Raw genomic sequence first — 25991 nt, 5'->3', positions numbered from 1 at the left:
ACCGACCGGAACCGACAGAAGAGATTACGAACAGGACCGACATGAGTCACGACACAAGAACAAGACGAACTGGCACTGGACAGCACACAAAAGAAGGCTAAATTAGAGAGAGAAATCGAATGGGTTAACAAGCAGGGCAGGTTTGACTAATGAACTAATAAGCAAACGAGGCGACGGGGAATGACGCAAGTCTGAAAGACACATGGCAATACAAAAACAAAACTAAGCCACGTGTTCTCACAAGACACAGACACCCGAATGGCACAAGCGCATATTGCCAAGACAACAGGCCACATGCGCTCATGCCAACCGACAGATAAGACTAGAAAATGCACGGCAACACTAACAAAGCAATGCCATGCATTCTCACACTAAACAAAGCCTGAGCATACATCGTGAGGCAAACACCACGCGATGCATGGCTTCGGTTGTGATTTCCCTGCCATGCGCTCCTTGGTTGGTCTCATGTTTTATGTTCGGAGCACGGTGTCTGGATCCTGACTTCCCTGTCTGGTTCAGTTTCGGTTGGTGTCAGGATCCCGACACAAAGACAGAAAACGAAACACAAAACTGACAACAATGATGTCACGGTCCTGCCACACAAAAACCCAGGCTGACAGGACTGTGACAAATTGTCTCTGCATTTTAAGCTGGGATAGAAGAAAGCATTTTAAAGGGATAGTTTACCCAAAAATTAAAATTCTCTCATTATTTACTCACCCGCATGATATCCCAGGTGTCTTTCTTTCTTCTGATTTAGAGTTAAAAAAAAGTACTTAAAGGTGCAGTTTGTAACCAATGAACGGCTTGTAACACAACTTAAAAAATGAGCCCTTCCCAGACTTCCTAGGTTACCTATTAAAGCCTGTAGACTGATTTTAATGCGAAGGGAGCAGGTTGGTTTTGCCAGGAAAATCCAAAGGATGTGATGTTTATGCGTGCTCCCGAGAGCCTTCTACTGAATCCCGTCTGGCTAAGTGGGAACGTGATCATGGTCGAGCGAAAACTAGAGTGAACATCGGCAGGACATTTGATTCCTGGAGGGATCAAAACCGACCCTGAATTGGCATTCTTCTTATTGGACAGGTAAGCTTAAATAACTGCAAAGCATGTGAAATATAGTGCCATAAGGATTGATCTGTGTCATTTTAGCTAACTTGATCTTGCCTGCTAACGCTGACGAATTGCAAGCTACCTTGCTTCGTAACTTTAAAATAATTTCAACGATCATCTCTTTATACTAAAAGTCAGGTATACAGGATAAATTGAAGCAAATACGCTGGTTTCTTGATCGTAGTACATCATATGACATACAAAACATACAATAGTGCAACATAACAGTGCAGTGCAACAGTAAACTGTCTGGTATAGTTCAGTAGTATGTAGCTGTATGTGTGTATCAGTATGCTATGTTAGCTGATAAGTAGTTTTAGTTTAGTCTCAAAGTTTGTAGTAAAACAATCATAACTGTGTAATTTTAATTGTCAGCATGATGTCGGTGGTCATTGTTTTGGCCGATGCTTGCTCGCGTCCCTATGGAGTGTGTGCACTAGCACGAGCAACAGGTAGCTGGCTGCAGTTCAATTAACGGCCACAGGTGTCATTAATAACAAGAGTTTCTGAATCTTACATACTGCACCTTTAAATATTTATCTTTTTCACACCAAAAATGATTGTGTCACTGTAGAAGATATTAATTAAACAGCTGGAGTCGTATAGATGACGTTTATGCTGACTGTCTGTGATTTTTGGAGCTTCAAATATCGGATCACCATCCACTTGCATTTTAAGGACCTACTGAGCTGAGATATTTTTCTAATTTTCTTCAAATGTGTTCTGGTGAAGAAAGAAAGTCAGACACACCTGGGACATCATGAGGGTCAGTAAATAATGAGAGAATTTTCATTTTTGGGTGAACTAACCCTTTAATATTGAAAACGTTACATACTTCATCTTTAAGTCACACTTACTGAAAAAAGTAAGAATGCCATCGCATCAGGTAACAAAATATAAATGCTCTTTATGCTAAATGCCAACAAATGATGCTTGACTTTGTCTCAAAATTATTCCACTTTTCTGAACCATTTTTGCAATTACTTTTAACCAAGTGATTTCGGTGCTTTGTAGTTGCTGTATGAAGTCAGTAATCCTCAAGTTCACAAAGGTTTCATACACTTTTAAGAGTGGCTTAAATGTCAAATTTTTTTATGACTTCCAGTAATACACTTACGTACATGATATTCAGTAACCACTCACTTGTGTTTTAAGAGACTCCACTGTATAATCCACAGGACCATGAGAATCATTCCATTAATCTCACATACAGAGAAAGCCCACTCCACTCTGTCAAAAAAGTCAAAGAACTTGTCCGGGAGTGGTGGAGCTGCCTCCTTAGGAGGCACACGTTCATGGACCATAGATATAATGATGGTGGTAAAGACGAAGCAGCATAAGGCATAGACGAGGGCAACAACCGTCTTTCCCCATTCCGTAGGGAACTGTGGAGAGGCTGGTTCTGGTATGGGAATCTGCACCAGTTCCTTATGGAAGCCATTCACTATGCCATTCCGTTGAGCCTTGCCGGCGCTCCCAGCATTTGCATCATGATTCAAGACCATGTGCCCGTTAGCATGTCCGTTCTTGTGCATGTCAATGTGATGCACGATTTTAAGAGTATCAATCTTGTCCAAGAGCTGCCTGCCACCATCCGATGTGACCCTGGAAAGGGGTGGCCTCTTGAAGTCGTCTGTAGTGAGATTTAACAAAGCTGGTCCATCGCAATTCTGCAAAGGTTCCAAGTACTCCTGCAACCCCTGATCCTTAAGCCAGAGAGAAACTTCCTCCCGTGACCACAACACTACTTTATTCATGTCAGCTGTTGCGACTGTAGAAACGTGATGGAGAATAGACATAGCCATATGGTGCTATAAAACACAGAGTTCTTCTTCAACCATGCTGCTCATTACTTGTAAAGCGTTGGGAAGGGCTGGCTCACAAGTTCCAGATGTTTAATCCAAATATGACGTGCGATTTTGCCTTGCTGCCACCTTATAAATGTCTGTTCTGTAAAAGAGAAGACAAAAGCAGAATTAGCCTATTTTGAGAGCAATCTACTTTGGGCTTATTGGACTTTGGCCCATGTTTTTCGGTGCCACATTTTCTAATAAACTTCAACTTGTACTGACAGATAAAAGGTTGCACACATCAACTCTTTAGTATTACTATTTTCACATTTTATAATAATGGTTTTCATAGTCATGAAAACTATAAAATAACACAAATGGAAGTATGGGAATTAGGGATGTGACGACACCAAAATCTCAGTAGTCGCCGGTACCGGTAGCAGTGACATTTCACTGTTCTCGATAGCAATTTCAATACCACAAAGAAATATACTAATATGGCAATGTGTACTGAACAATCTCCTTTAGCCTATTTAAAAAGTTAAATTTCAATGTAAATAGTATAATAAAACATGCATTGCTTAAGTGTTTTAAGTTGGGTTTTATTTTTTCCCAAATCCTATGTTTTCCATTTTTATTTATTTCAGAATTCCATGTTTTAATTGAATTTCATCATCAAAATGGTGTCTAATCAACTTTTACTTTTCAACACACCATTGCATTTTTTTTACCAAACTTTTTCAGCTTAAAGTTCGCAGCTCATGCAGACTAAGATTGCAGCCTTTCACCGTTTAGTAATCACACTAGGACATATCACGATTTCAGTTTGATTAATTCATGTGTGAGCTTTTGGAAGCATTCGTGTGCCAATCAGACAGTGTGCTGGTATCAAATTGAGTCGGTGCTCGGTACTACCGGTACTGTAGAAACACTGGTATCATGACATCTTTTTTATTTCAGTACCGACTAGGTACCGAAGTACCGGTACTTTTGACATCCCTAAAGGGAATTATTTAGTGATAAAAAACAAAACAAAAAAACAAAAAAAACAAAGACCAAATCAAAGCAATCTTACATTTTAGCTTGTTCAAAGTAGTCACTCTTTGTTTAGATTACAGCTCTGCACACTTTGGCCATTTTCTCAAACAACTTCTTGAAGAATCCACCTGAGATGCTTTTTAAAAAGAATTGCAGGAGTTCCCATGTATGCTGGAAAACTGTTGGTTGCTTTTCCTTCACTGTCAGGTCGTGATAAAAAAAAAAAAAAAACTTGCTATGCAATATAGGAAAACAAGACAGTAATTTTCAAACCACGTGTAACTGTACTCACAAGTTTCACTTCCCTCCAGAGTTCAGTATAACTTACATTCACAACAAAATCTCCTAAAAATATTTTAAGAAAAACATTCCAAACTGCTTGAGATCGGAGCTACACAGTCCACACAGCAAACATGAACTGGTATGACAGCCTGTTATTTTTAATCCTCTATTTACCAAAAGCAGAGCAGTTACTTCTTTGAAAGGCTAGAGAGCTATAGCAGAGGAACACTAATCAAGACCACATGCATCGCCTAACTGCAAGAATTCCTGGAGCTCTCAAGTGTGTTTCTAAGGGTGTGGCAGGACTGTTTACATTTGTACTGCTGTAGGGAGAAGGGAACTATCTATCATGGACAACATCTGGCTTGCATTAGTGAAGATGTCTGCCATGATCTCATTGGTTGCCCTGCAGTAAGATCATTTTGACCCCATGATAAACTTTTCACCACAAATATTTTCACCAAAACTAATTATAAAACCAGTTTTTTAACCAGGATTTTTCCCCTTTTTCTCCCAATTTGGAATGCCCAATTCCCGATACACTCTAAGTCCTCGTGGTCGCATAGTGATTCGCCTCAGTCTGGGTGGCGGAGGACGAATCCCAGTTGCCTCCGCGTCTGAGACCATCAACCCGCGCATCTTATCACGTGGCTTGTTGAGCGCATTGCCACGGAGACATAGCGCGTGTGGAGGCTTCACGCCATCCACCGCAGCAACCACGCTCAATTCATTATGCGCCCCACCGAGAACAAATCACATTATAGCGACCACGAGGAGATTACCCCATGTGACTCTACCCTCCCTAGCAACCGGGCCAATTTGGTTGCTTAGGAGACCTGGCTAGAGTCACTCAGCATGCCCTGGGATTCGAGCTAGCGAACTCCATGGGTCGTAGCCAGCGTATTTTACCACTGAGCTACCTAGGCCCCCTATAAGATCAGTTTTATACATTTTATTGAATAATAAATGAGATATTTATCTAGACTGAAGACTCCAAAACTGGCACAATGTTACAGTGTTGTGGGTGGTTACCTGGGCATTGCTATGTGCTTGCTAAGTTTTACCAAGTGGCCCAAGTGACTATAATATTCTGGTCCTTAGGTATGGCTAAAATCCCTCATTCAACATAAGTCTAAGGAATATTTTCAAGTGTTTTATTGTCTTCCAGGCAAAAATCACAAGTCACAACGGTGCAGGATAAGCTTCGAACCAAAGTTTTATATTTAAGATTAGGATTTCAATCTTGTTTCAATCGTTGTTAAATGTTTGTGTTGCTTGGTGACCTTCTAGACACAAACAACATTACATCTATTTAATATTCATGACCTGAGCCTGATTTTGCACAGACTTACCAGCAAATCAGTTAGGTCTGTTGGGCAATCCTAATGTAACTAAATAAATATTACAGTTTTTCTCAATCGCTTTGGTTCAGTTCTCGAATGTGAATTATTTTTTCAAAACAGTAAGTTCAAATCTCTAAACAATTAGTTTCTTGTTCACACCAGATTTGAATTTCTTATTAATTTAAACAAATTGCATGTGTTTTGGCACATGTGTGCAAAAGAATAAGTACAACTGTCTATAATTTGCACAATAACTAAATGCACATGGCTTGCTGATCAAAACTGGTGAGTTGATTCTCAGTGAAATTGTCATACTCTTCACAGCTTCTAAACATTCTTTCATCGTGTGAGCCATCACATGCAAAATGATCCATTCAGTTATCAAAATCTGTCAGACATGCATGTATATTCCATAAATATCTATGGCATGGAATGTTTGTTTTTTTAAATGATAAAGGGTCATTTTGTGGCAATTTTCTGTTCACTATATATGACTTTACATGTAAGAAATGTGTAAAAATGGACATGCAAATGTGAATTTTCTGTTTACATGTAACACATTGCTACAAAAAGAAATTTTCTGTATACATACAAATGTGCAGATCCTTTTTCTGTGTACTACAGTATTGTACAGAATTGACTTTTCCCAGTAAACTTTTACCTACTGTTGAAATCGCTATTTAAAAAGCTCAGTGTAATACACAATAGCATTCAGCTAGACAAAACTGACATTCTTGTATAGTACATTAAGCAGTCGGTGTCAACAAAAAAGTAGAACAAAACTGAAATTTGTATATGACAAACATTTCCAGTGTTGACTGCCATGGTGAAAAAATATCTAAACATTTTGACCAGTACAGCTCACACGATGACAAAAAACTTTCATTTTGGTGGCACTGGCCAATTTATTGACACAATAACTAGGTTTTGAAGCATGAATTAAATGTTTTGGGTGAGTTACTACATTTTGCAGACATGCAATAGAGTTGTGATGTCCTGTAAAGCCATTGTGACAATTGCACTTTAGTTTAGAGAATGTTAAGACTGTTTCAAAAAATGAGCCAAAGCGATTGAGAAAAACTGTAAAATGTAATGATATAATTTTGCAGCCCTGTTCATTATTTTACCTGCTGCATCCATTGGTGATCATGGTGGTTTACTGTAGCTGCCACTTTACCATCACAATCTTCATTTGAATGATCTCTATATACATTATTTAATCCCAACATCGATATGTTACTCAATGCGGCAACCCTCTAGCATGCGAGTACATCACTCGCATATGCAACCCAATTTCATGCTATGCGACTAAAAATGTATGTGGTAAGCCACTGGCTGGTCAATGTTCAGATTTCACTTGACAGTGTATATATATATATACACACATATATATATATATAAAACAGAGACTATTTAGCAGAGATGGGCCACTTCTATTATAATGAATTGGAGAAAATGGAATGCCCAACGGCAGCCAATGGTCAACGACTGTAGATAGGAAGTCCCGCTTTACAGGTAAAATAGCCAATCATCTTTTATATACAGAAATTGCCTGTCAACCAGCTCGAGAACACACATGCGCTTTAGCTACACAAGACGGTAAAACTGTGTTTTGTAGAAAAATCGGAGTTAAAAACGCACAATTTATTATACCAGTTGTGACGGAATGATACACCCCGCCCGTGGATCATCGTCACCCGTGGTGACATTTCCCCGTTTGGCGGCACGTGATGGGGCTCACCTGAAACCTATGAAGAGCCTCATCACCGCTGCCTTTAAACACCGAGCACGCCTCTCTTTGGGAGACTGATCTCTACCTGCTGCCGTCTTTGCGGGTCCAGGAATGGAGCAGGGAGGGTCCGGTGCAAGTTAGATGCATCGCCAGACCCGCACCCTGGAAACTTGGTGCGAGTTAGATGCAATGCCGGGGATTGACGCACATCACGGCAGATGGGCCAGGATGACGGCCTGCTATTCCCCTCAAGTGCCGAGGCCCAGGGAAGCTGGGCCGCTCGAGTGAAGCCGCCGCCTTGGACCAAGGAGTGGAGCATGTTGTGGCCACCGGGACCCCGTCCACTATCACCTGGATATTCCCATCTTCACTACTCTTCCTTCACATAGCCCTTTCCACTGCGAAGGCCCCAGATTCCCCTTTGTTTTGGACATTTTACATAAATGCCTCTTCAATGCCTGATGGCACACCCACTGTGTCCGTCTGTGTTCGCCCCGCAACACAGTGTTGTCAGATTTTACTGCTTATTTGAAATACATTCTTTTATCATAATCTAGACTAACCATTTTAGAGATTTCGGTCTTTCTCCATAGAATAGGAGCTGCACTTTCATTACGCTTGTTTACATAGAAAAATAGCTGCCCAAACTGTCCAAGAACGTTCCAAAGAGGGCCTCCAAGTGGACTGACTTACCTTTAAAAAGAGGCTTCGTTGAAAGGTTCCAGAAATACGTTTGGACTGTTCTAATTCCTTTGTTTTTATTTACATTCTTGAAATGGTCTATATATATATATATACTATGTTTTTTTGGATGAACAGATGGTCGATCGATCGATAGATCAAGAATATATAAATTTTAAAATTAATATTTTCGTAATGTACCAAGTTAGAAGGTCCACTGTATAATGAACAGCATTAGCTAAGAGGGAATTTCTTTCATATGCAAACAAAATGGACATTATAACTGCAATATAACTAAAACTGTACTGTAATTTGTACGGGCTCACGGTTAATACATTATACTAAAAGACTAGAACGCTAGACCCGTGTACAACACATAATGGAAGGTAAAAAAAAAAAAAAAAAGAAAAAACGGTCAAATCAAAACGGCATGATGGTAGAACATGTTTTAAGGATGACTTATCAATAGAGCACCAAAAACTTAAACTTCTTCATTCAGTGTTATGAGTTACAACACATTTTGCATGTCATGCACATCAGTGCTGGTTGGACTATTTAAGAGATGGATTTCAATCATTCCAGAGCTGTTGGAAGCCTAAAGTTGCCTTTTCCACCCACGACAGCAAAAGAAAGCTGCCACTGACCAATAGAGAGGAAGCTGATTTACTCACTATAGCACCACAGCACATGAGTGCACACCACCACACGAGTAGATTCATACTTTGAAACTGAAAGAGGTTATTAACAATAGTTATGCAATAATGAAGACAATAAAGATGACACACACATTAACATTAAACTTCAAACCAGATCGAACACTTGTGTCTACCACCAGAGACCTCCTTCCCACAATCACACACAATTCATAAGGAATTCTCAGAGCATGTTTCCAGGAGTGTCGTAAAGCTATTTAGAAATCTGCACAAGCAGAAGGGGTAGAGGTCTTTATTTCGTGGACTACAATAGCATAAGAACCTTCCTTCCTGTCACAACTTCTGTGCTGACTGCAAGCTACTCTGCACAAAGGTTAATTTAGCCTTTGGAAATGCTCCTTCAGTTTGCTTTAAATATAAGAGTAGTTCAGGGATCAGGAGAACTGTACAATTATGCAATTATTTTTATACAAAGCAGAGCACATAATAAAACTAGTACATATGCACACAATTATATCAGAGTGTAATTGTGGTTTCCTGCAATGTTTTTGTGCTCTCGTGAGCAACTTTAAATGTGAACTCACTTCACTAGGCGTACAGAATCAGAACTAAACGATGGCTGGAAAATGGGTAAGATTCTTTAAATCAGTCAGTTGACCCTGATAACGAACGAATCAAATGTGTAGAATTTCCCAAGTGTATATTTTCTGTGCCACTATTGGCACCAAACATAACTGCAAAAAAAAAAACCCATTTGTTTTCAAACACATTTGCGAAACACTAGGTTTAATGAGGAATACGTTTATTATTAGTCACAAGATATAAAGTTGTAGACGATGCATGTGCTAACAGGGGCACATTTCCATCTATTTGCTGTTTTTCTATTCCAAGTCATCGCTTCAAGTTGGAACACCTGATAATCTAAACAAAATAACAAAATATGCATTGAAATGAGGATAAAAAAATGGATCAACCCTACGGACATGTTGGAGAAAGCCTCACCTTTGGCTAGTAAAATTTAGTCACGTAAGTGTCATGCAACTGAAAAAAGATATTAAGCAAACCAAGAATATTAAGCATCTTCCCATATACATGGTATTTATATATAATGACTTCACGCAACATGGTACGCAAGATTGTACATTTTCTTTTCATATTTCGGTTTTGATCATTCTAATCACACTTCAGCAATTGTTCAATTTCACATTCTATCGATTTATATGCTGTCATGAAATTGCACTGTTAATTATCATAAAAGCTGTTGGTTGCAACAAGCTGTTATCACTGTTTGAAATTCGATACATATTTTTAAAAAATATTCACAAGTTGGAAACTAATGATAAGCCAAATAAGGTCAATTTCCTTCAGAAAGCTCAAGAGACACAACACGCAGTAAAAGATGAGGCTGAATTCAGCTTCTTCATCGACAGCTTTATATTCAGTAAAAGGATTGCATTGCTTAAGTTCTTCTTCGCCACTACACAACTCAATCTCTGGAGAGTAAAATCTGAATATTTACTACTCAGAGGCTAATAATAGACATATTTTAGTCTTATAGTGTGAAATTTAGTCACATATACGAGTGATATACTCGCAATGTAGAGGGCTATGGATGAAAGATTTAGATACAGTGATGATTGATTTTATGCCACTTCTAGAGTCCAAGGTTATATTGTAGAATCAAGTCGTTCGAACATTAGAATCCTCAGAAGGAACACAGGAATAATAACAAATATATATATATATATATATATATATATATATATATATATATATACATATACACACACACACACACACACACACACACACAGTGGTGTGAAAAAGTGTTTGCCCCCTTCCTGATTTCTTATTTTTTTGTATGTTTGTCACACTTAAATGTTTCAGATCATCAAACAAGTTTAACACTTTTACACTTTTTCACACCACTGTATATATATATATATATATATATATATATATATATATACACACACATACATACACACACACACACACTGGCAGCCAAAAGTTTGGAATAATGTACAGATTTTACTCTTATGGAAAAAAATTGGTTCTTTTATTCACCAAAGTGGCATTCAACTGATCACAATGTATAGTCAGGACATTAATAATATGAAAAATTACTATTACAATTTAACTTAAACTACTTCAAAGAGTTCTCATCAAAAAATCCTCCATGTGCAGCAATGACAGCTTTGCAGATCCTTGGCATTCTAGCTGTCAGTTTGTTACTCAGGTGACATTTCACCCCACGCTTCCTGTAGCACTTGCCATAAATGTGGCTGTCTTGTCGGGCACTTCTCACGCATCTTACAGTCTAGCTGATCCCACAAAAGCTCAATGGGGTGAAGATCCATAACACTCTTTTCCAATTATCTCTTGTCCAATGTCTGTGTTTCTTTGCCCACTCTAACCTTTTCTTTTTGTTTTTCTGTTTCAAAAGTGGCTTTTTCTTTGCAATTCTTCCCATAAGGCCTGCACCCCTGAGTCTTCTCTTTACTGTTGTACATGAAACTGGTGTTGAGCAGGTAGAATTCAATGAAGCTGTCAGCTGAGAACATACCGAGGGCGTCTATTTCTCAAACTAGAGAGTCTGATGTACTTATCCTCTTCTTTAGTTGTACATCTGGGCCTTCCACATCTCTTTCTGTCCTTGTTAGATCCAGTTGTCCTTTGTTTTTGAAGACTGTAGTGTACTCCTTTGTATGAAATCTTCAGTTTTTTGGCAATTTCAAGCATTGTATAGCCTTCATTCCTCAAAACAATGATTGACTGACGAGTTTCTAGAGAAAGCAGTTTCTTTTTTGCCATTTTTGACCTAATATTGACCTTAAGACATGCCAGTCTATTGCATACTGTGGCAACTCAAAAACAAACACAGAGACAATGTTAAGCTTCATTTAACGAACCAAATAGCTTTCAGCTGTGTTTGATATAATGGCAAGTGATTTTCTAGTACCAATTTAGCAATTTAGCATGATTACTCAAGGATAAGGTGTTGGAGTGATGGCTGCTGGAAAGGGACCTGTCTAGATTTGATCAAAAATTACTTTTTTCAAATAGTGATGGTGCTGTTTTTTACACCAATAATGTCCTAACTATACTTTGTGATCAGTTGAATGCCACTTTGGTGAATTAAAGTACCAATTTCCTTCTGAAACAGCAAAATCTGTACATTAATCCAAACCTTTGGCCACCAGTGTGTATATATATATATATATATATATATATATATAGCATACTCTGGCAGAAACTGTGAAATTTTGGCATTGATTTTATTTAAGGATAGTGATCATATGAAGCCATTTATTTTCACATAGCTGTTTGGCTCCTTTTTAAATCATAATGATAACAGAAATCACCCAAATGGCCCTGACCAAAAGTTTACATACCCTTGAATGTTTGGCCTTGTTAAGACAAACAAGGTGACACACACAGGTTTAAATGGCAATTAAAGGTTAATTTCCCACACCTGTGGCTTTTTAAATTGCAATTAGTGTCTGTGTATAAATAGTCAATGAGTTTGTTAGCTCTCACTTGGATGCACTGAGCAGGCTAGATACTGAGCCATGGGGAGCAGAAAAGAACTGTCAAAAGACCTGCGTAACAAGGTAATGGAACTTTATAAAGATGGAAAATTATATAAAAAGATATCCAAAGCCTTGAAAATGCCAGTCAGTACTGTTCAATCACTTATTAAGATGTGGAAAATTCGGGGATTTCTTGATAACAAGCCAAGGTCAGGTAGACCAAGAAAGATTTCAGCCACAACTGTCAGAAGAATTGTTCGGGATACAAAGAAAAACCCACAGGTAACCTCAGGAGAAATACAGGCTGCTCTGGAAAAAGACGGTGTGGTTGTTTCAAGGAGCACAATATGACGATACTTGAACAAAAATGAGCTGCATGGTCGAGTTGCCAGAAAGAAGCCTTTACTGCGCCAATGCCACAAAAAAGCCCAGTTACAATATGCCCGACAACACCTTGACACGCCTCACAGCTTCTGGCACACTGTAATTTGGAGTGACGAGACCAAAATAGAGCTTATGGTCACAACCATAAGCGCTATGTTTGGAGAGGGGTCAACAAGGCCTATAGTGAAAAGAATACCATCCCCACTGTGAAGCATGGTGGTGGCTCACTGATGTTTTGGGGGTGTGTGAGCACTAATGGCATGGAGAATCTTGGGCAAATAGATGGCAAGATGAATGCAGCATGTTATCAGAAAATAATGGCAGACAATTTAAATTCTTCTGCACGAAAGCTGCGCATGGGATGCTCTTGGACTTTTCAGCATGACAATGACCCTAAGCACAAGGCCAAGTTGACCCTCCAGTGGTTACAGCAGAAAAAGGTGAAGGTTCTGAAGTGGCCATCACAGTCTCCTGACCTTAATATCATCGAGCCACTCTGGGGAGATCTCAAACGTGCGGTTCATGCAAGACGACCAAAGACTTTGCATGACCTGGAGGCATTTTGCCAAGACGAATGGGCAGCTATACCACCTGCAAGAATTTGGGGCCTCATAGACAACTATTACAAAAGACTGCATGCTGTCACTGATGCTAAAGGGGGCAATACAGAGTATTAAGAACTAAAGGTATGCAGACTTTTGAACAGGGGTCATTTCATTTTTTTCTTTGTTGCCATGTTTTGTTTTATGATTGTGCCATTCTGTTATAACCTACAGTTGAATATGAATCCCATAAGAAATAAAAGAAATGTGTTTTGCCTGCTCACTCATTTTTTCTTTAAAAATGGTACATATATTACCAATTCTCTAAGGGTATGCAAACTTTTGAGCACAACTATATATATATATATATATATATATATATATATATATATATATATATATATATATATATAACTATCGGCAACTATTGGCACCGGTTAATCATAAAACAAATATATCAGTCTACCACCAATTAAATCGCACCATTTAAAAAAATCTCAAGTCATCAGCTCAAATCACTACACTCTGCAAGCAAAACACAGTCATTCATAGAAAGGCAAACACCAGCTAAGTTTCATCCACAAAAATTAACAAAATAATAATTACACACAGGACTATTATTATTTGTTTATTTTTTTGCTTGTTTTTACTTAATGCGTTAACATGTTAACTACAAAAAAAATAAATTAAATAAAAAATGTGATTAATCAAATAATAATGAAATATGTTTATTGATTGACAATCATAATAAAAACTCAACACTTTGTATTCAGATGGTGTTTCGAGCGGCATGTGTACAGAAGCCATTCTTCCACACAGCTGCATAAAAAGGTGAAGATAACCAGGCCGAGACTGTGACAGTTAAAGTCAAATGCCAGTGGTAACCTGTGACTAACGACTTAATAAAGTGCTCAAGGCTGATTTAGTCTGCCTCCTTAGAGTCATGTAACATTAGATACAAAGCATGTTTCAATGACTACTCGCAACTTCTCAGAGACACGAACAACCTAGTGACTGTGGTAAGATTATTATGGGTAGAGTTAGTGCCTTCAGACACGACTTTGAATGAGTAATCCATTTAAACCAGCAATGTGGTCAAAACCCAAGGATGATCATGAACAGCAAACCACAGCAATTTCAGTACTTGTTGCAAAAGAGAAAAACAAATAAAAGCTTTTCAGGGTTGAAATTTATGGTTTGATGAGACTGGATTAGATAGTTTTTCAGAAGGTAAGCTAAGAGTATTTCAGTTCCTTATTGCCCTTGAAATAGGACATTTTTAGTGCAATGGACATCTCAGATAAAAGATGCGGTAAAAGCCAGCTAATTATATTTAAGTGCTTGTTCATCATAGAGGTATCATAGACCGGTATATCAGCCAGGCCATTTAATAACAGAAGTGCTAACTTTCTCTTGTGTCAGTTCCAAAATCTACCAATAGTAAATATTGCATTAAAAAAAATAATCATTTGGTTTCACTTTTGAAATTTAGTGCACATCTCATTTGCTGCTGTTGAATTCTATTATGTTTATCGACATTTATATCGACCCTCGGCTATCCTGCTCTCTAGATATTTGTATCATCAATTGAAAAACCCATTTCGGTCAGTCAGTAATCACATGATTTGATTCAAGTATTAATATCAACTTCAATTCATTCAGTTCATCGCACAAAGTGATTGTAAAATATAGTGCATGAATTGTATCGATTACTTTTACTGTGGTTTTTATAATTTTTTTATTCTATTTTAAACTTGACAGACCAGAGTCACTATTCGCTAACAGTATAGCACATAAACCCTCTAAAGACTTTTTTATTTTTTAGAAATGTACATTTTGTGTTCCATAAAAGAAAGAGAAGGAAGAGATGGTGCTTGTCAGTACCTCGGCATAATAGGGACAATATCAGGATACTGGAACATTCGGAAGCAACATTCAGACTTCCCGTGTGAACATGTTGACCTAACATGCGACAGCAACTATTGCCTAAATTCAGATGTGAAACTCTGTTAGAGAATGGAAAATCTAATCACATATAATTTCCAAAACATTCATCACCATAATAGCAGGTCATCTGCTCAGTCATACTACCCCATGTGTTTCTATGGAACATTAACTAATTTGAGTCAAGCTATACATTAACTTCAGGCATTGGAACAGCTCAGCTGTTCAATGACTATAATAACTGTCAACCAAAAATCATTCAGTGTCAAAACAACAGCAAAAAAAAAAATAAAGTTTTAATTTGACTATGAACTCACAATTTGGTTACATGGCAATCTATGAACTCAACCAGTAATATTGATTCCTTTAAAAAGAAGACTGTTGACCTTATAATCTAACTGTCCTTATTCAAATACTGTGATAAAAACCAAATATGAGCATTCACCTACACATCCGCACACAAACACAGGCCATCATTATTTCTTTTTAGTTTTAACCTTACCTCTGTCCTGTTCACTCTCGCCTTGCTGTAACTGCAAACTGTAAACTTTCAGTTTAGCTCCTCCCATCCACAAGCACACACTCTGTGGTCACAGAAAAGACCTTTTTCATTTCTCCCCTGCTTCCTCTCACATCACATTCTTCACTGGACTGCCATTGCCCATGTGCTTATTGCGACAAAATACAATAGACTTACCCAGGACCGTAGCAAGGAATTCTCAGACCCCTGACTCTATATTGCTCTGGGCCCCTTTCATATGAAAATATACAGTTTAAAATTTGCTGTATGCCCCCCTGGATCTGTGGGCCCCTAGAATCGTTACCACCTTTCACACCATTAGCTATGGCCCTGACACTAGCCACCAATTGTGTGGATTACAGCTCTGCACACATTAACGGTTTTCTCTAAGCCAACTTCATGCGGTTCATCCAGAGATGCTTTTTAATCAGTGTTGAAGGAGTTCCCATGTATGCTGGACAGTTGTTGGCTGCTTTTCATTCACTATCCACTCCAACTCATCCATAAAAATACATTTAAAAAAAATAATACTTTTGTTAAGAAATTCGGCAACACTTTAAATTAAGGTTCTACATGTTTACATTAGTTAACAACATTAGTTAACACGAATTAACAATACTTATTAAACATTTATTAATCTTAGTTAATGTTAAAGGAATATTCCGTGTTTAATACAAGTTAAGCTCAATCGACATCCTTTGTGGCATAATGTTGATCAACACAAAAATCTCATCCCTCCATAAAAAAAATCAAAAATCTGGGTTACAGTGAATGGAAGTAAATGGGTAAATTAAGTAATTTAAAATTCTCACTTTTTCAAAAGTATAGCCACACGACATATACGATATGCATGTTAACATGATTTTAGTGTGATAAAATCACTTTCTAACCTTTTCTGTTTAAAGTTATAGTCGATTTTACAACTGTTGCCATGACGATGTAATATCAACAAACACTAAAACCCTAAAATGACTGTAAAAATTACAATTTAAACAACATTACAGCTTAAATAATATGAGTTTTAACCGATGAATTAATATAAGTGCTTTTCAATTTAAGTGCTTTCCAAAAAATTGGCCCCCATTCACTTCCATTGTAAGTCTCTCACTGTAACCTTGATTTTTGCTTTTTTTAAAGAAAAGGAGGGACGAGTCAAAATAAATGTTTGTGGTAATCAACATTTTGCCACAAATGCTGTCGATTGAGCTTAACTTGTACTGAACCCGGAATATTCCTTTAATTTCAACATCTCCCAATACATTTTTTAAATCAAAAGTTGTATTTGTTTCCATTAGTTATTGCACTATGAACTAACATGAACTAATAATGAACAATTGTATATTAATTAAATAACATTTACAAAGATTAAGATATGCTGCAAAAAATATATTGTTAATTGTTTGTTCATGATACCTTATGCAATATCTAATGTTAACAAAAGGAACTATTGTAAAGTGTTAACAGAAATTCTTACTTCGTTTTTTAAACATATTGTGCCTAATTTCAAGCACTGAAGATCAAGAGGAACATAAAACAACATCCAAACTAGTAAGCTCAGGGAAGTTGTTTAACACCGTTAGCTAGTTGCTTGGTTACACATTAAAAACAAACAAACGGCAGAAATGAATAAGTGAAACCTTTTAATATGAACTTACTCATGCCTTGTGTTTGCAATGCAGTTACAATGACTACTGCTGAATTTTAGTTTAGAAATCCCACTTGGTACTTATTTGAGAACCTTGCATACTTCATTCGTTCCTTTTCTAAGAAAACATGTAAAATGAAGCCTTTTTTCTGTAAAAATAAACCTGTAGATCAGATGATTGTTTAACCGTTCTTTAGAATAATTACTGCCTTTGTTTACAGAGGTGGTTTTAAGTTACTGAACAGCCTCTCCTACTATGCAATGCAAACAGAAAGTGCGAGACTGAACACAACAGCCATCTCTTATACTCCCACTGGTATTGTGTCACTTACTTTCACCTGCTTTTTCAAGGTTTACACAAGTATATTTGATCAGTAATGCTTTGAAATACTCTTACCGAACATAATGTCAGTAGGATAAAAATGAGAATAGTAATGTGTGACTAGGAGGATGGGTGTGGCCGGGCTGAGAGGATGCATGCCCGGCACGGAGTGTGTGTCGACGTGTGTTGTTATGTTTCAGTTCAGTGTTTTATGTTGGAATTAAAGTCTTGTTAATTGTTAATCCAGTTCCCACTTCCTCCTTTCCTGATAGGCTTGTCTGGTGCCGAAACCCGTGACTGGAGGAAGATGCGCCGTCAGAGAGCCCTCGCCGCTGATGGAGGATCGCAACGCCGAGGAGAGGTTGGTTCGATGGTACTGGAACGGTCCACCAGGAGACGGAGGATCCGCTGCCGTCCGCCAGGGGACAGAGTCGCCGCTGCTGTCTGCCAGGAGATGGAGGAGTCACTGCCGTACACCAGGGGACGGAGGAACCACTGCCGTCTGCCAGGAAGTGGAGGTGCTGTTACCGTCCGCCAGGGGACAGAGGACCCACTGCCATCCGGAGGGAGGCGGAGGAATTGCTGCCATCCACCAGGGGACAGAGGAGCCGCTTCTGTCTGCCAGAAGGCAAAATCCAGTGCCATCACCCAGCGTCAAGGTGGATAGCTGGACAGCTGGCTGAGGACCGAACGGCGGCGTGGTCGGGAACCTACATAATGAATTGCAACTGCGACTACAAAAAGGGCAGAATATTAAAATGATACAGCGCTTTTCAGCATTAAATAGTCAACCAGGTTTCAGTTCTCCATCCCAAACTTAAAGGTGTTGTAAGCAATTTTTGCCATTCTGGAACTTCCACCAGACTAGCCGTTGAATTAGCCACGCCCCTTCTTTCCCAACATTATTGTTTCCAAAATTTCCAGTACCCTAGGACTGGCCACATTATGCCGACCCGTGACAAGCTGCATCTCCTATCAGACATTTTTGCATTGGCTCCAGCATGCTTTCCTTCCCCTGTGGTGTGACTTGAAGCGTGTTGCGTGAGCAGCGTGGAAGATCGAGGTTCGGATCCGGCATTGAAACAAGGAATTAATCACGTTTGCATAATCAGTGACGAGTGTTATTTAGTGGTTGCATTTTCCCATCTAACATTACATTTTTACTCCACTGATGGTTAGGTTTAGGTTTGGGGTTTAGGTCGGGATGTTCAGTTTATAAAATATGCATTTCTTTTCACTGTTTTCCAGCCTGCAAACTCGCCTTCAATTGTCTATGATATTGTCTAAGGACAACTGAATGATTAAGTCTACGGTTTTTAAAGTAACAGTTCACTCAAAAAAGAATATTTTGTCATCAGTTACTCACTCAAATCCGTATGCCATTATTTTTTTCTGTGGAACACAAAAGGAGAAAATCTTCATGAATCTTTATGCAGCTCTTTTCCATACAACGATGGTTCATAGTGACCACAACTGTCATCATAAGTGCATAATAGGTAGGGATGGGACAATATGGTCATCTCACGATTCGGTTCGATATAATCTTGATTCGATACAATAACACTTAAATGACAAGTTCTGACAGAAAACTGTGTTCATTTTTGGAAAAATGCACATTATTATTTCACATTAAAATAAAGTTCATAAATGCATAATATAAATGCTCAAAGTTTAAATAATGAGAGTTTCTCAAATACCTATAAGAAAAGATCATAAACAAATAAGCCTTCAAAAATAGTGGGCTAAATTCAGGCTGATCAGGTGCAGAACAAGCAATAGAACTGAACAGAAACTGTCCTTAAAAAGTATGTGAAAGTGTATATTTGTGTATTTAAAAAAAATATAAACATTATACATTCTATCAATTAATATAATATGATAAAGTTGTATATACAATTATTATATGAGCTGTCAATGTTTTAAATAATTGTACAGTTTACTTGTTGAGCTGGGGTACTCGAGTTCGGAGTCAAGTCCGAGTAAAAATGCATCCGTGACAAGTCCAAGTCCATTAAATTGGACTCGTGACTTGGACTTGTCACGGATGCATTTTTACTCGGACTTGACTCAGACTCGAGCCATTCGGATTTAGGATTTTTTTCTGAGTCCGGCCGAGTCCATGGCATTTGCGATGCAATGAAAAACAAAAACAAAAATAAATAAATAACGTAACATGGGGTCCTCTTTTCCACAGACATGTCCTCTTTTTCAGACCTGAAAAAAGCGTCCGGCTGTGATTCAAAAATTGCCTCTAAATGTCCGGGATTTGGCTTTGTCTTCATATTGATGTGCACTCTACAGTTAGTACTATCATACATTCTGTGTATTTGATACTGCACATCAGTTTTCACATGTATATGTCCTTATGTGTGATTATTCTGGCTGAGAGCAGCAAAAAAGTACTTTTTTAACTCTCTCGCGCGCCCGTGCTGTATGTTTGTGTGAAAGAGATCGCCATTCGTCAGACGTGCTCTGCTGCTCTCATCCAGAAACATCAATTAAGTACACTTTAAAAAGTACGTTCCCCAACTCTGCATTTTATTAAATAGAACACTTTTAATCAGACTCATGCTTACTACGCAAAGTAATTTCTAACTGAAAACGTTGACTATATCAAGACAAAATCAAATTTACTACATATTAGGGATATTTAAACTAATATGATGGATGAAATAGACCATGAAATTGTACAACTCAGTCCATCACATATTTGTAGCACAACCTCTGTGTGTTACCTGTAAAGTTAGCACTTGCGTTTCAATGGCAAAAAAGTACAATGATACAATGAAGAACACAAGTGAGGGGAGAAGCCTCTATTCACCTATTATCCATGCTAAATATAATGTGAAATGAAATGTCAGCCCAAGGTGAGTTTGTCAAAAATTTGATCTTGACTTTAGGGAAGAAGGCTACACCTGGACACAGCAGGAGGACTGAAAAGTGTGAAGTGTAGTATCTGATCTTTTCTGTTTTCATTTTATGTTGTTGTATTTAATTTTATGGGCATTATTAAATGTTTAAATATTACCATTTATTAAAGGTGCAATATGTAACTTTTTTCATGTAATATTCGCCTTTTTTTTGCCAATGTGTGAATGGCTTGTAATGCAACTTAAAAAAATGAGCCCTTCCCGGACTTCCTAGGTTGCCTATTAAAGCCTGTAGACTGATTTTCATGCAAAGGGAGCGGGTCGCTTTTTCCAGGAAAATCCAAAGGATGTGACATTTATGCACGCTCCCGAGAGCCTTGCCTCAGTGCGTCTCTTCCGCTATTCAACAGCGACAACAAATTGCAACACTAGGTAACGTTATCTTAGAGATGGAATCCTCCCAGCACAACACCGACTCCTACACAAACTCAGAGTAAGCCCCCCCCCCCAAAAAATAGAAAGACAATAAAATATTCCCGTCTGGCTAAGCAGAAACGTGATCGTGGTCGTGCGAAACCTAAAGTGAACATCGGCAGGGTATTTGATTCCTGGAGGGACCTTCATTCAGTTTTGGGGATCAAAACCGTCCCTGAATTGGCATTCTTCTTATTGGACAGGTAAGCTTAAATAACTGCAAAGCATGTGAAATATAGTGCCATAAAGATTGATCTGTGTAATTTTAGCTAACTTGATCTTGCCTGCTAACGCTGACGAATTGCAAGCTACCTTGCTTCCTAACTTTCCCAACGATCTTCTCTTTATACTAAAAGTCAGGTATGCTGATACACAGTAACTGACATAAAGTTAATCTGTAATTATTCAGCAAGGTAAACTACAATAACACATGAAATGAATGCTAGACAATGTTCAAGATAATGCAGAAAGACCCATTCATTAGTGTAACGTAACTTAGTTATACAGAAAATATACAATCTATTATTATAAAACAATAGCGTCAATATATCAAAATGACAGTTCAATACTGAATTGTGTCAACATATTTATAATATACAGTCTATTTTATAAACAGCTACTGTCATCATCCACCAAATTTAGCTTACAGCTATTGATAAAGCTGGCTAGCTAGCTAACGCCGACATAGGCTATCATATAAATGCAGTCAATGTATCATGCAAAGAAAAGTGATTACTTCAAACTACAGTCTCGAATAGTCAGACCTATATCCACACTTTGTTTTAGCCCTGTTCCAGCACTGGAGAGTCAAATATAATATACAGTCTCAAAATTTGTAGTAAAACAATCATAACTGTGTAATTTTAATTATGCTACCTCATCTGTCACCATGATGCCGGTGAATCACGTTCAGCCTCTTTGTTTTGTTCCATATGGAGTGCACGATCATGAGCAACAGGCTGCAGTTCACTTAACGGCCACAGGTGTCATTAATAACAAGGGTTTCTGAATCTTACATACAGCACCTTTAAATGTATTAAACACATTAAATGTATTTCATTAATTACATTAAATGATTTCACCCATAATTTTAGATCAAACTTAATTAAACTGAATGGACAAACTGAAAATGAAGTAGAAATAAAAAGTACATTTGAAATAATAATAACTCTAAAGCAGCTTTCACTTTCTTTGGTGTATGTTTGAGTGGAGGGGGAAAGCAACAAATGATTGAAATGTCAGCAGAACGCAATTAGAAGTGTGTTGAAGAAGAGTTTTGTCTTCATACACCTAAAGCATACGCTTTAACTCTGAAACCACTTTGAAATTTGTTCAGCAGGATACTAATCATTTGTTTTTTGCATTTATATTGACAAATAGTTTTTCTTAGTTGTGAAGGTTAAAATAAGTTTAATATATTGATGTTGAGTTTACGGTTACAATTTTAATTCAAATTCATGAACAGATTCATTCGGACTCGGACTCGGTCTTGAGTCCAACTCGGCCCCTTTTGGACTTGGACTCGACTCGATTGTTTAAAGACTCGACTTGACTCGGACTCAACTTTTCATCTTTGAGGGACACACGGAAGAAATTTCAAGAACTTTTCAATGAAATAAGGTTTTTCCAGGTATTCCAGTAATTACATCTCAAAATGCTAAATTCAAGCACTTTAAGCACTTCAAGGACCTTGTGCAATCCACTTTTCCACTGACTCAAATCTAGCATTTTATGTGCTTTGACATTTCATTGAATCACCAATGTATATTTGACATGTTCATGCAATGGCATTAACATTATTTACATTAGTGGGCCAGGGGTGGACCATAAACTTCCAACAGCTGCTGCCATGCCAATAGATTCAGTTCAGATTCCAGACTCTGGGAAAACCCTCCACTCCTAATGCCATCCAACATAGCAGCTACAGCACATGGTCCTCTGGATCAGATTTCCATGCAATTAGCCCAGAGGGATTTTAAAAAGTGTGTAGTGTGCTGTCAGGATCATTTGATTTCATATGTGGGTGATTCTTCAATTAGGAAAACTTTTCTGTCCCGCAGTGATTTTAAAGGGGATGCAACTGAATTTGAAAAAGAGAGAGACAAAGATTTTGGTTGTTAAACAGCCTACCTTCTCCCATCCCAGCTTAATGTGCAAAGACTACTATTCATTGGCTGATTTCTCCAAAATGTGTAAATACATTGGCTCTGTGGTGGCATCAAACAAGTGCTCTGTTTGTTTAAGCGAACAGAAATGACACACTACGTTTCCATCCGAGGGTTTTTTTTTGACAAAAAGTGTTGCGCATCAAAAAGTTTACCGATGTAGCTGATGGAAACGAAAATTATCGCAAAAATTTTAGAAGTGTCGATTTAATATTTTTCCGTTAAACTCTAGCGCATAAACTCTATGTTGATACTTCAAATGTCGTGAAAAACTGGTTTGGAAACACTTTTTGATGAGAAAATTGGCATTAATGCAAAAAGGTAGTGTCACATGACAGAATTTACCCCAATCATTAGCCTGTGTTAATCATGACGACAAGGTATACGTCCTTGAAAGCCAATTTATTGTACGTGAAGTATTACTCGCAGTGTTATTGGTTGGTCTCGTTTGGCCTGTGTTAATCATGACGCAAAGGTATACATCCTTGAAAGCCAGTTTATTGTATGTGAAGCATTACACGCACTGTTATGGATTGATCTTAAAGGCATACCTGCACAGATCCGATGCTGCAAACACATCTGTGTCATGACACTTCCAGGAGTGCCAACACAAATATCTCGTATCATGCACCTGTCATCGACAAGTGCATGGAGAACAAATGAATGGCCACTCTTTGTGATTAATTTAATTGCGGTAGCCATCCGTTTATTTATTAAAGTTGCTTTTCCACACCATTCAAAATAATAGACGGCAGTCATGGAATCTGCCCACAATACAAAAAACATATTTCTGTGCACAAAGATGTTTTAAATTAAAAATAAATACACAATACTAGGATAAAAGCTTCAGTGTGCTTTTCTGGAACACTAACCTAGCCCGATTCTATAAAATGATTGCTTACTTTTGAAAAAATGCCAGCAAAATTCCCTGTATTAAATAAATAAATTACCAAACGAATAAAGCATTAAATTAAAAAAAAAAATTATTACCAAACAAAAAATCATATTGTTAGGCTTATATAATTGCCTTTTCTTTACGCAAACTTAAATTAGCCTTACCCTGTTCTGTAGACGAAATAAAGTCGGCTGAATGACATTCTCAGAATGTTCTCCACTTTTTTCAAGACTATAAACTGTCAGAACTATTTGTCCAATGCCGAGATCACTTTCAGAAAACTAGCTTTTGAACATTTTAAAACTTTTAAATATTTTAAATCTAACCCTCTTGACCTCGGATCGCATTTGCTGAGCTTCTTCAGAAAATGTCAATTGCATTATGACGCTAAAATTAAGTTTAGATGACAATCAAGTTCAGTTGCGGGACATAATGCAGTTGTGATGGCAATGCTTTGTTCAAAATAGCCTATTGAAAATCAGGAATGTATCATTGTAAACCCTGATATTACACCGCATCAATTTGTCTTTATTAGCTGTGCACACAGCATATACACATCAATGGATGGTCCTTATACTAAGTCTGAAAGTTTCCCCCACTACTTGGTGCAGGTTGCCAGCTTGAACAGGGCCATGACAATTTGCTTTAGGGTTGGAACCGGTGGAAACCTGCAATAGGTGCAACATCAGGACCAATATTACAGTCCTATTAGAAGGGCAACAGCTCCCTTTTGATTGCAATCCCTCGTCTTCTGATTGCATTTACTTGTGAAATTAAAATGACAGTAAGCTGGCTCATTTCAATGAGTTGTCTCAATACTCTCCCGTTTTACCAAAACTTAGGAAAAAAAAAAATAAGGGACATCTAAGAGGCAAAAGGTACACAATTAGCGATATACACACATTTCTGTATGGAAACGGCTTAAGGGCAGATTTCTTTAGCGATAAACCAACACTTATGCGTCAAAGTGTCATCATGCACTCCATTTTTATCGATAAAAGGCCATTTGAATTGAAACAGGCAGAAAACAGCAAATTTCGCAAATATTTTTTACGCATTTTCACTTTGTCGATAACAAAACAGCACGAAAAGTGGATGGAAACTAGTTTATTTTAGCTTTAGCAATAAAGTTACACGGGATGAAAAATTATTAATCCATTACAATCAGAGTTTCTGTCCTTGTTGGGCAACATGATCATCTGTCGATCACATGGTTTCTGTTTTTGTCGTGTCATGCTGGGTAGCCCCACCCACTGTGAACTCTCATTGGTCCAAAATCCAACAGTGTATGTACACGCATCACAGGACATTTATGTAATTATTGTAATTTTTCCTAGAAGGTCATGCAAATTGTAATTTCGAGCAAATCTCAAATTCTGTAATGTGTTTAATAGAATTCAGTGGTGGAAATGCGCTGAAAAGTTTTGAAAAAAACTGACAGAAATTAGGGATGTCCCAATACAGATAAAGGTATCGGGTCCGATACTGTGCTCATTTACTTGTACTCATGCTCAGATACCAAAAATTATACTATCTGATGTACGAATGTCATTATGTAAACATGCAGCGCATGTCGCATCACGTTATGTCCTAGTGTGAAGCACAAAGGCTGCGATTTAATTAGATAAATCAACCCTCTACTCACATGTTGGAGAAAATATCGGCATTGGCTAGGTACATTGGATGACATGTAAGTGTTATGCAACTGAAAAAGATATTAAGCAAACCCAGAAAGGGGGCCTTTTTAAATAAATGATTTCACACAATTGAAATGACATTTTAGCTTTTTAAAAATTTAAAAATTTCACATTCTATCAATTTATATAATGCCATGAAATTGCATCATTAATAATGATACAAGCTGTTGTAACTGTGTGAAATTTCATGCTCATTTTTAACAAAATGTTCACAAGGTTGGAACCTAATAATGACAATTAGGGCTGTCCTGATTATGAAATTTGGCTGACAAATAATTGTAATCATGACGATCATTTGCCTGTTTTAGGTCTTTCACATATAAGACGATTAATTGTACAAATTGTCACTATGTGTGCTTCATGCACAC

General features: G+C 37.7%; 2 protein-coding genes across 7 annotated transcripts in view; one reads left to right on the top strand and one right to left on the bottom strand.

Moving 5' to 3' along the window:
• Positions 1 to 25991, top strand: part of a1cf (apobec1 complementation factor) — a 259844-nt gene that overhangs the window by 51549 nt on the left and 182304 nt on the right. The gene's annotated exons all lie outside the window — the stretch shown is intronic.
• The window catches only part of sgms1b (sphingomyelin synthase 1b), a 72889-nt gene that overhangs the window by 10260 nt on the left and 36638 nt on the right, over positions 1 to 25991 (bottom strand). For 2 of the 5 annotated variants that reach the window (XM_051673757.1, XM_051673754.1), the window contains exon 2: positions 2257 to 3063. In XM_051673757.1, coding sequence (XP_051529717.1) covers positions 2257 to 2918 — 662 coding nt within the window. In that variant the 5' untranslated portion in view covers positions 2919 to 3063. Of the gene's footprint in view, positions 1 to 2256; positions 3064 to 3978; positions 4451 to 14975; positions 15078 to 15537; positions 15587 to 25991 lie in introns of those variants that run through there. The other 3 variants (XM_051673755.1, XM_051673758.1, XM_051673756.1) reach the window with 3 other exon arrangements.

Source organism: Myxocyprinus asiaticus, chromosome 36 (genome assembly GCF_019703515.2).
Source record: "Myxocyprinus asiaticus isolate MX2 ecotype Aquarium Trade chromosome 36, UBuf_Myxa_2, whole genome shotgun sequence".
Taxonomy (NCBI): domain Eukaryota; kingdom Metazoa; phylum Chordata; class Actinopteri; order Cypriniformes; family Catostomidae; genus Myxocyprinus; species Myxocyprinus asiaticus.
This window is presented reverse-complemented; position numbering and strand designations above follow the sequence as displayed.